Source organism: Gopherus evgoodei, chromosome 8 (assembly GCF_007399415.2).
Source record: "Gopherus evgoodei ecotype Sinaloan lineage chromosome 8, rGopEvg1_v1.p, whole genome shotgun sequence".
Lineage (NCBI taxonomy): Eukaryota > Metazoa > Chordata > Testudines > Testudinidae > Gopherus > Gopherus evgoodei.
This window is the reverse complement of record NC_044329.1, coordinates 5,096,437-5,108,518: the sequence shown is the minus strand read 5'-3', so window position 1 is coordinate 5,108,518 and position 12,082 is coordinate 5,096,437. Positions and strand designations below refer to the sequence as shown.

The following is a 12,082-nucleotide window of genomic DNA, read 5'->3' as shown; positions in this document are numbered from 1 at the left end:
AAGCCTGCATGCATCAGTGCTAGAAAAATTCCATAGCTAATAAAATGCCCAAAAGGAAATGGATGTGAAACAGATCCAGTTTAAAAAGAAAATTAAGGAGTGGGGCTCAGAATCCCTACAGTACTGTGCCTTTGTAAATATTCTGAAAGAAATTTCAGGTCTAGTGCTTCATTCCACACAATGGAATAACCAACAAAAAACCAAAATGAAAGGTTTGGGACACTTGGGTTTATGTGGATCATATGACCTCAATGATGTAGAACATGTGTTATTTATATGTACTTTTAAAAGCCACACGTGAATCATATATGAAATGAATAGGATTGGAGCCTAAAGTCATGACAGTTGCTTGAAACTCCATGTGTAAAAATCTATGGTCACAGGTCTTAACTCCACATGTGTTTCTTAGGAATAATCAGAGAAAGATTAAAGTGAATATTATAAACTACTACAGGAAGGAGCCATCTCTTCTGCTCATTGTTGAGTCCCAAGCATAATGTCTCCAGAATTAACAATAAACAATACATAATAATAATAATTAACAATACATTTAATCAGTATTAAAATCAACACACCTGCCCTCCTCTTTGTAGGAGAACTGAACAAGCCCACAGCTCGTGTGTGCTGCTTGCTTTGTGCAGCCATTCCTCTTGTGAATACAGCCCTTTGATATGCCCCCATTCCCCATCTTCAAAAGGGCCACACTGGCAAACAACGACAACAACAATGAAACCCAATTCTAAATAATAGATCCCAAAGAACGTCAGCCACCTAATGGAATGTGGGATTATTTGCATTCTCTCCTCTGGCTTATCTCATCAGACTGCTATGAAATGCACACCTAGCTACAGGAATTATAGCGCACCCTTAGCTACAATCCTCATATCCACACACTCGATGTAATTCGTGTTATAGTTATTGATTGGCTACATTCAAAGACCAGCCTGGGACTTAGGATTTGTGAGACCCTCAAACATACACAGAGCCCAAGATGGTGGAGGGGCAAGTTCCCATTCCTGCTGCTAGAGGAAGAGAATAGGCCAGACTGTGAGTTGAGCCCCATTTCGGGCCTCAAGCTTTCTAAAGGATGTTAGTACTAAAGAAAATGTTGCAGGTCACTGAAAACTGGATTTTGCGAATTATGTCCAAGGCTAATAGTCAGGGAGATCTTGGAATATGTAAAACCTTTAGTGCCTTCAGAGCATTTTTAAATGGCAAAAATTTCTCTGGCTTATGGAGACTGGTTTCAGGAGATGTTATATGATTGGCTACATTGGTCATCATGCTAGATGACCTCTCAAGGACCCTTCCAGTCCTATGAGTCTATGATTCTGTGATTCTCTGTCTGTAGGTGATGCTTCTATATTTCATTTCTAAACTTGGCAACCACCTCTCTACTCTCCAGTTTCCATTTCATTTCCAGTGATCCCTATAGAAACCCAACAAATATGTTTTTCCTGGGGTGAGGGCTGACCCGATCTCCAGATACAAACATCCATAACCTGCCCAAAAGTTTAGAACTGATATTCCAACATTGCAGCAGACCCATACCCCTACGAAGGGCCAAATCAGAACAGCCCCTGGACTTGGGGGAGTTCTCTTCCAGATAAACTTTGACTTCCACCCTGACTCTCCCACTATAGCTGAAGTCCCTGTCTCTCTTTTGTAACCAAAGGAACAACATATTCCCTTGAAAAAACCATTTGGAAGAGGCAGTCAGTTTAAAAAACACACCTCTCTCTGAAAACTTTTTACCTACTGCTGTTCCAGCTATCCTCTAGGATTAGTGTGAGTGACAGAGATTAGAGTTGGGTTACTTTGTGCCTTTGAGAGCACTTTGTGTATAGTTAGTTTCACTGTTTGCCCATGTAGTCAGTCAGATTGCCCTGCTGTTCGGGCAAGTCTTCCACAAGGCAGCTGAGAAGACAGGAGCAATTTTAAAAGCAGGCCAGTGCAGATCCATCTTGCAGTTACCGCTATATGAACAGCTCCCTGCACCTGCGGGGAATTCCATCAAAGACAATGAGGCTGTGCACAGGTGCAGGGATTTGCCCACACACATGCAGATACCAGGTTTGGGCCTGTGACTGCAAAACTATCAAAACAGATAGGGACATTCAGGCAGGGATAGCTGCTGAAACCACTTTTACCCCCTTTTTTTTTTTAATTGGCTAGATCTCAAGCCAATGGTGGCCTTTCACCTCAGGAAACCTTTTCTTGGCTTCCTTTTCTTCACATAATTATATCCACTACCCGTCATGTACAAATCCTCCCCTCACAGTCCCCTACTGGTGCTCAAAGCCAACAGGGAGAAAGCTAAGGTGTTTCAATGCTGGGCTTTAAAAGGTCTCCTGGGAGAAGGCAGACTGGTGTTTGGTGTAAAGGTCACAGACCTCTGCTGGGTCCTTGGAAGCCTGGTGGCTAATGCAGCCATCTTGCTCAAAGGACCCGTTCACATTCTCAGTGGGCCACGAGGGCCCTGACTACTTGTCTTAAGGTCACCGTTTGCTCTGAATGGGATCTGGCTGTGAAGAGAAGGGAGCGCCCCTGCTGGGAAGCCAGGGAAATTGCACCTGAAAGGCTTTCAGGAGAGCAGAATAAATAACGACAAGTGGCACTGGTTGAAAGCAACAGACTGGAAGGTGCCTGGTTGCCATGGCGATAATGCCGCGCTTTCTGAACAGCGGGCTTTTCTTTCCCTTTTCACCTGCCAATCTTTCCCCCACTGTAACTCTCTGCCTCTGCAGGAGACAAGCTATGACATTTACACTCCCACTAACAAGCAGACTCGTTGGGAGAGCATCTGCTCTGGAGTGGTGTCACAAAGCCCAAATGGCGAAGACTAGGGGTTCAGCGAGGGGGCTGGGTTCTCACTGGCAGTTAGTGTAGGTTGGGTACATTTCTTTTTATTATTAGTCGTGTTATTAAGTGAGGATCCTGCTTTGAAACAGCAGAAAAAAGCCATGGTAAGGCAGGCACTGTTTCCTAGCCCTCTCAGCACCTCAATGAGTTGGGTACTTCTTATCCACTGGGAAGGAATTGCAGCTGCAAGCAAATGGTCACATGCTAGAGAAAGGCGTTCTGATTAGAAACTCAATCCTTCCTGCGGAGGAAAGAAAGGGAGTAAAAGAAAAGAAGCTGTCAGCCACCACTGGAGCAATTTCATTTCTAACCCAGGATCCAACAACAGACTTTTTGAGATAAGCTCGTGCCATCTGAGTTCAGTGTTCCTCGCAGCTCAGCTGCAGCCAGGCTTGTCCCTTCGATTCTTAGTGCTGTTGTTTTGGGACTATGTTACTATGGTGGCAGTAGTGAAATTTAGGCAGATACCCCTGGGTTTTGCAGCTGCTCTCCCCAGCTGAAGGGGTTCAGTCACCAGACTTCTCCAGCTGTCAGGGACGAGGAAGGAGTTACAACTTTCAGTTCATTCAATTTTCAGGGGTAAAATGACACAGGATTAAAAAGCAGCAGCTGGAATAGTAACACACTGTGAGAGATTTGAACAGCAAAATGGCTGTGGTGGGCCTGCCATCTTTGGCTTCCCAGCTTGGAGCCTGGCAGTATAATGCCATCAGGTCTAGACCAGACCAAAAGATTAAACCAAACCAAAAGATTCATAGCTAGCATAAGTCAGACAGAGAAATCTGTAAATAGGAGCCTGATTGCCTATCTGCCAGATCCCACTCCCATTAAAGCCAGTGGAAAAACTCCTCCCATGTGAATACTACAACTAAGATGGGAAGGAGATGGGAGGATACTGTGGCAAGACATGGCAGCCAAGAATGACAAGGAGAGCAAAAAGTTGAGGAACCCACTTAGGTCTTCTCAGTCCCTCTGTCTGGCAGGTGAAACTCCTTTAGAATATGCTTTTGGAGAGGTATGTTACAGGACAGGCCTAACCCTGTTTCTTGGTAGCTACTGGTCTGCCCTGCCAAATATCTGCTAAAACCACCTTTAAGACTTCAAATGGCTCTTAAATTTGATTCTAAGCAATCTTCAGATAAAACATTCCACAACAAAACACAATCAAGACTAGGAGAAAACATCTAAAGACAGACCACAGAATGATTCCTGCAGATGTAGCAGCTGCAGAGACAGAGATTCCAGGAAGAGGAGGAGATGTTGCACACCCAAAAAGCTAAGAGGACCTGCAAATCATCTTCTGTTAGAGAGAGCATACTTGAAAGAATGGGCTAGATAATAACCTGACTGACATGGCAAAGGCTATGCAAGAGATGGAAGAAACATGTCTTGTGAGGAGCTTCTGGAGCAGGTAGTCTTCATGCTTAAACCCCTGGGGTAAATGAGATCTCAGTACTATGTGGCCGGAAAGTACACTGCACAGTGATGATCCTGCTTTCAAGTCTCTTGAGACCTGGGTTAATCGAGAGGGGAAAGAAATCAAAGTTAAAGACTTTTCCATCCACCCAGATTATATGCACAGTTGGCAGCTGTTACTCTAACAGAGTAGCACTTTCATCTTCTGGCTAAAGGAATACAGTGTGGGAAGTTATATCAGTGCCCCACCGTATGTGCAGTACTGCAGTGGTTCTCAAACTTGGGCAGCCGCTTGTTCAGGGAAAGCCCTTGGCAGGCCAGGCCTGTTTGTTTACCTGCCGTGTCTGCAGGCTCGGCCAATCGCAGCTCCCACTGGCCGTGGCTCGCCACTCCAGGCCAATGCGGGCAGCGGGAAGAGGCAGCCAGCACATCCTTTGGGCCACACCACTTCCCATAGCCCTCATTGGCCTGGCGCAACAAACCGCAGCCAGTGGGAGCCGCTATCGGCCAAACCTGCGGACATGGCAGGTAAACAAACCGGCCTGGCCTGCCAGGGGCTTTCCCTGAACAAGCAGCAGCCCAAGTTTGAGAACCACTGCTGTAGTGCATGTTCCAAAGGGAGCCCCATAATGCTCTAAGAGGACATTAGAAAAAGGGATCCTGTTTACCGAACAGCCCAGCAGAATAGAGCTGGTCAGTACCTTGTAAGTATTTCCTGTGAATAACTTAAAAATAAAACCAAAAAAAGTATTTTTTTCCTGACATTTTTCATGGAAGTGTTTCCAGTTTTTCAACAAAACCAAACAAAAACTGCTTTTTGAAGCCAAAACCAACCAGCAATCAAATTTTCCTCACTTTTTTGAAAATTGAATGTATTTATTCCTTTATTCTAGTCTGTCAAATAAAACAGAATATTTCACAAGGAACAGAAGTTCTCATGGAAAATGTTCATTTGAAATAAAAGGCCAGTTTTGTTCTAAAAATATATTTGACCCAAGAATCGCCTGTGTGGCCACCAAATTATTAAATTCTGGAAGTCTTTTCAGTGCTCATGTAATTTTAACACTTGTCTGAAAATACTCATTTGTATCTTTCTGGCCACAGATTCCTCCCCTCTGGCTGAAGGGGTCTTTCAAGGATTTAGTAGCTGCTGCTGTGGCTTAGAGTAAGACCTGCCCAAGGAACGCGAGCAAACCAATCCTCCCAAAATCTGCATAGTCCATGAAATACAACAAATCCTTTGTTTCACAGGATCCATGGTTGTCAGAATGTCAGTTCAGCATCATGAAACTGCTGAACTGATGGAAACTACATGCAAGCAGAGCTCTGCTCCTCCCAGCAATTAGTGCCAGAGTTCATTAATGCTCCTCTTTAACTGGCTATATCAATGAGGAGCAACACATAGCCCTCTCTTCCTGTCCAGCGGTTGAGCACTCAGCCCAGGACTCCTGACCTACCAAGCACCATCAGTGTAGCCCTGACCTCCCACATGGAGCACTAAATACCAAGCCACTGGGCCTGCCCTCAGCATTCCTTACTAGTGAGCAAGTGTCTATTTGATCTCACAGAGCAGTCATTAGCACTTAGCAGAAAGGTCTATTTCACTTTTAACCAAAGGAGGAGGGCATGTGGTCTAGATAAATGAACAGGGGACTCAAGAATTCTTCAATGCTAGAGACTTGTTATGTGGCCTGGGTAAACCTCTGCAGACCAAATTCAGCCCCAGTGCAAATGGAGTCAATTCTGTTTGCTTCAGGGGGTTGCATCTACTAACACTAGGGCTTTGAATCCAGCACTGTGTGACTCAGTTTCCCCATCTGTAAAACGAGGCAATATGATATTGCCTCCTAACCAGCGTTGCCATGGGGATTAATTAGACAGTGTCTGTCACATCATTATACAAGTATCAGATATGAGTAATTACAATCAATAACCCTATTTATGCAGAATCAAATAGTTGTTAGACACGCATCTCAGTTACACATGCAATAATTGCCTTAGAAATAAAAATCAAACTCAAATCTAAGGACTACTCATCTCCAGTGTCATCTGAATATTGTACTGAGAAATAATAAAAATTAAAAAAATAAGGGCATCTTGTCATGTTGCTCAGCAACAGAAGTTGCGGGGGATACAATCTAGGACTAAAGGAACAAGCATTTCCAAGATAATGGGTAATTTCAGGAGCAAAATTGGGGACAAGCAAGTGTCACAAACGCAGATAATTTTTTTTCTTTTAACCAATCATTTAAACTAGGGATTTGGGGTAAATAAGTGTTTAAGTTTGATGATTTAAAAGCAGAACCCAAACCTTTATGTAGAGCTGTATTGCTGGAGAAATGTTTATTCGTTTGTGTGAGGGAAACATTAGATTGAAAAGAAATTGAATCAAAAATTGAAAATGCTCTTAGATATGTCATGCCTGTGTTTAAAGAGGGAGATGGTGACATGCCAGTGTTATTGTATTGTACTGTGCCTCTTACAAAGCAACTCCATATTCATTTGGCTGTTCCCCCTCCCACATGTCCCGTCCCCTTTTCCTTTCTTTTCTAGGACAAGACAAGCGCTCTGAGTCTCAGCAATGTGGCCGGGGTTTTCTATATCCTGATCGGAGGGCTCGGACTAGCCATGCTGGTTGCCTTAATCGAGTTTTGTTACAAGTCCAGAAGTGAAACAAAGCGGATGAAGGTGGCAACACATTCCCAGACCTTTTACATCTCTCTGACACCACCCAGGCTCCTAAGATGGATGCAGCCCAGACCCAGGGTGGAAACCCATATTATAGCGATGATGATGTGAATACGCTAGTTGATGTGTTTAGAAAGGAAAGAATGAGAATAAATGACGGGAGCTAACTAATACGAATACATGAGTTATTTGACAGTCAGATTAGATCTACACCATTGTGTAGTGCAAATGCAGATCTCAAAAACAAAGCAAAACCCTAGCATGAATGACCATAGGAATGTATCTCAATTCCTTACAGTCAAGCTTCAAAGAACAAAGACTAGCTCTTCAAGGCTGCAGTCTGTTGGGCTAATGCACAACTGCATTTACTTCAGTTTCACACTGGTGTAAATCCATGCAAAACAAACGAATGGAGTTGCATCAACATAAAAATGGAGTAATTCAGTAGTGAATCAGGCCCTGTAATTCCATTAAGTATTACTGTGCTAATGCTATTTATATTTAAGCAATAATGGTTGCTGCTTAGAGCATTTGCTGTATCTTATTGCTGGACCAGTTCCTAGATCCAACAATCTCAGGTAAAACAGAGTACCATTAACTCCATGAACACTATTTTCACAGAAAATGTACTGTGATGTGCACCCAAGTCTTCCTAAGGGCATGTGCACATTTGGAGGCTCAGGGACATAGTTTTTAATAAACTATCCCTTCCCCCCACATGGTACTATTATCCTTTCAGAGTGCCATGGCAGAGAGCAGATAAGATTACACTAGAGACTTCTGGGTATGCCAGTTTAACAACCAGAGAGTGTTGTGGAATGAATTCATCTTGATTCATATGAGAAGAAAGGGAATTGGGAGGGATTACCATTTACAGGTAAAAGTTTGGCATTAATTGAGCCATCTGAAAACAATCTGTCCCCTGTATCCTCCACCTTGACCGCTCCAGTGAGCATGGAAGCCAGTCAGAAGGTGATATTATGACATTTAGGTTACGTCTGACTGGTCCTATGAGAGTCTTATTTCTATGAGCACTAAAATTTACCTGGATTTGAAAAATAATCCATGATCATTTCTTCAGATTACATGTTTCTATTTCAACATTGTTAATATTTCACCAATTATGATTATACATTTAATCAACCGAATATGTGTAATACCTCTTTCCCCTCTGAGATTTAAAATAAGCTCAAACCAATGGAAGTTGGGGAAAGGTAAAGGAAGCATAGGAGTTGTGTTGTATATGCCACTAATATGGCTGAATCGAATACCTAACTTTATTCCAAAATAACTGTTCCAGAATAGCTATTTCAGTAAATCTCCAAGTGTTGACAACCTTAGACTTTGTCCAGACTGGGAAAATTAGGTTAGGTTTCCTAGCACAACTCATTTTGCCAGTGTAGACAAAGCCTTAGGCATATGCTTAACTTTACTCATTCCAAGTGTTTGCAAGATCAGGGTCTTAGAGATCACAATGTATATAAACGCTCAGTAACTTACCCTGTCTATAAGTGGAGTACTTTCTACACACGACATGTGTGCCCTGTATCTCAAGGTGTTATAGAGTCATTTAACTTGGAACCTAGAATAGGTATAAGCAATTAAAATAGATGCAATACAGAACTGCAGAAAAGCAAGAGTTAGGGAATGAAGGAAAAATAAAGACAAAGGAAGCAAGAGCATTTCATATTGTAACTTGCCAGACATTGCTAAGGACAGGGGGAGACCCCCCCGTCCCTCCTAAAAAGGGTTTTTGTTTGATCCCACAGCAATCAATCAATGAAGCCATAAGGACAGCAACTCTTCCCAGGCCAGCTACAGCAGGAGGCAGTGGAGAAAATGGACGAGTGGTCAGCCACGATTTTCCCAAATCCATGCAGGCGATTCCGTGCATGAGTCACAGCACTGGGATGTCACTGGGAGCTACGGGATTGTAATTGGCCATGATGCATCACCTGAGTGAGAGCCGGGTCTAGCCTGCCCCACCCCTCCAGTGCCAAAACCAAACTGAACAAATGCAAGAAAAACAACGATGACAAAAGGGACAATTTGATGGATCTTTCTGAGGAAATCAAATCTATTTTCTTTGTTGTTTTCTGACAGATCCACATGCAGGAGAACAATAGCAGTCCGTACTGCCATAAGGAGACGGGTAATGAGATTCAGTAGGTTCCTGGACCATCCTGGAATATAGAACCACTGGAGCACTGAGGAAGACTGTGCCATTTTGTTTTAAATTGGTTGTTAATAAGTCTTTGTGTGTGCAATATATATATTTTTTCTTACCAATTCCCATGGTGTCAGGAAGGATTACATCATCTCTCCCTCTTCCCCACTCAACCCTTTAATCAGGCTTAGTGTGAGATGAAAACCATAATGTCTGAGCGACTAACAATGAAAGGAAAATAAAATAAAAGGCAAACCTAATTCACTGGGAGTGTCAGCATATAACCCTGCAACTTATCACAATTCTGCCGTCTGTTGCTTCAGCACCGTGGGGGCGGCGTTGTTGTAACAAGACTGATAGTACTGTGGAGGGATCTCTCCATTCTCCCTATATGAAAAAGGACTTTAGAGACAAGAAAATGACTGAAACAGCAACAGAAATTGACTTTGGCAGAGAAGGGAGTAGGGAGTGGCTGGATGGAGACAATGGCTGAATATTGTAACTGGAGGTGGAAGAGCCGACATAACCCCTAGGCCAATGTCATAACTATTCCAGAGACGATTAATGGTGGCTCAAGGGACAGCTGCTCTGAACTTGGGGTCTGAATCCATACCAGTCCCTGCCTGGAGGAAACCCCCCCATGTGGCAGGCTAGAGTGGACAAGTCAGCAGTGGACTAAGATCATGGCAGACTGCTGCATATGGAAGAGATAAAGCAAATATAACATCTGTCCAACCCCCCTACCTAACTTATCTGGGGTTATGGGCAATTGTCACCCATTTCTTCATTGCTCTGCTTCTGTACATACTCTCTTTGACGGCAAAACCACCCTGAGCCTAGAGTAAACCATCCACAAAGCAACCAGACAGCCTGCTAACAAGTAAAATGGAGCTAGAAATGGTGGAGCTACACTCTGGACATCCCTGCTTTTTGGCTGTGAAATTCCCTTATGGCCAGTTATGAATGAAAGGGGACATTTCATGGTTAACTGGCCAAGCCAGCCTCTTGAGAAGAACCAAGATCTCACGTAATCAAGCAAATGGGGAGGACATTCCTCAAGAACTTCACAAGCTTCTGTGATACTTCCTCAAAGCTGAGCACAGTTGAATTCAGCTTCAGAAATCAGCACTTGTCCCATCCCATTGGTGGCTAAACCAATGGCAGTGGATTCTGGCCCATTCATCCTCAGCAAGCAAATGGAACTCACAGATGGCCACCTGGTTCCCCTGCTTGGTACAGAAAAGTCTGTCTATGATACAAAACCCAGTGTTGCTCCTACTGGAAATGAAATGGCAAAATCCACAGTGCAAGATATGCAACCAGGGGCCCAGCTGCTTGCAATGTTGCCCAATTGTATCTTTTTATTTTTATTTTTGCTACAAAATTTTCATTTTGTGAAGCTGCCAGCATGGCTAGTAGAATGCTTTTCATCTGGGGACTGGGAGGGCCTCCCCAAAAGCAAATCATTTAAAGGGGACCCTCTAGAGAGAGAGAAGATCTGTCAAACAGTGACCCTTCCTATCCCATTCCTTTCCCCACATTTCCACCACTTCAGACTTTTTAAGAGGTTTAAGCTTCTTCCAAAAGCTAGTGCAAACCCTGCACAGTGACAAGGGGCTGTCACCAGAGGCTCATGGGCTGCTTTATGTGTAAAGTAACAGAGACTGCAACATGGCAAGTGGAGAAACTGGGGGTGTGGGGAGGACAAGTGAAGGAGAGAGAGTTTGATGAGAAAGTGACAGGCAAATAACTTCAGCAGGTCTGTGGTGAAGATTTCCCTGCGTGGTTTTTCATAAGCAAGACTGGCTGCAAACCAGTTGTCTTGAGCGCATGATTCATGGTGCGGTGCTGTATGTCAGCAACCTTTAATGACTGACCTGCTCTGAACTGTTCTTTACCATTTAGCTGTTTGCTACCCATCTATTGTCTCTGACTCTGCTCCTCCTAGGGTCACTCTTGTGAGACTGGCAAGTCAAAAACTCAAGGATCCTATCTAGGGCACAGCATGTCTTGTGCCCTTGCGTGTTCTCTCCCTGCCAATGGAAACCCTTGTAGTCTCCATCTTTCATCCAGACAAGCACTTTCATCAACCACTCAGAATAACTCTTCAAGAGCACCACCTCTGCGCTTATTATTATTATTATTTTATTCACTTCTATTTTTTTTTTTTTTTTGGTACTTCAGTTCTATATACGTGCAGGAGTGGAGCAGGCCTCGAGGATGCTTTACTGCCTCTGTCCCAGAGCTCCTCTGGGAAAGTCTGCTGCCTGATTCTTTTCTTGTCCCAAGACCTTTCATAACCCAGTTATTTCGCCACCTGAAATTGCACTGAGAGCAGGCTGCAGAGATTCCCTTTTCTGTGGAATTGGAAATAAGCCCCATCAGCCTTCAAAGACCCCGCTGCCTTTGTAGCAGGGAATCAAAGAAGCTCTGTCCAACAATTGAAAGAGCCAGTTAGATGGCCCTGTAGGAACAAACTTTCTGTGATAGGACTGAATGCCTGTGAAAATAAGACAGGAGACTCAATCTTAGAATGCTTTTGATCAATGGAGGGGTGAAAAAAGGAATGAGACAAAAGCATGGGAAAAAATGTTAACTTGTAATATGTATTTTTACTACACTTTTCTTAAAAATAGAATAATGGGAAAACTCTTAAAGACATTGACATTTTTTCTCAACAGGAATCCATATTTAACAGTTTCGGCTTTCATTAAATTTTGCTCTTTGGTACCTGGATCTTTTATTTAACAGCTCTCTTTGTTTTACCTCTCTTTCTTGGTAGAACTGCAAAGGGATTTTGCTTGATCAAACACAGAAACATTTTCCGTTTTGTGTTCTCTTTTGCAAATGGTGCTTTTAATTTTATTTTATTTACATAAGAAATGAAAAATATCACCTGGAATTTAAGTACTGAGATTCCACGGTCCATTTTTCATAGCTGTCCATGCC

The 12,082-nt window shown here is 43.2% G+C and overlaps 1 protein-coding gene across 2 annotated transcripts in view; it reads left to right on the top strand.

Annotated features, from left to right (window-relative positions):
* Window positions 1-11,869, top strand: part of GRIA1 (glutamate ionotropic receptor AMPA type subunit 1) — a 176,782-nt gene extending 164,913 nt beyond the window's left edge. For both annotated transcript variants that reach the window (XM_030572778.1, XM_030572779.1), the window contains exons 15-16: window positions 6,832-6,966; window positions 8,715-11,869. In XM_030572778.1, coding sequence (XP_030428638.1) covers window positions 6,832-6,966; window positions 8,715-8,903 — 324 coding nt within the window. In that variant the 3' untranslated portion in view covers window positions 8,904-11,869. The remainder of the gene's footprint in view (window positions 1-6,831; window positions 6,967-8,714) is intronic.
* The last annotated feature ends 213 nt before the right edge of the window (window positions 11,870-12,082 follow it).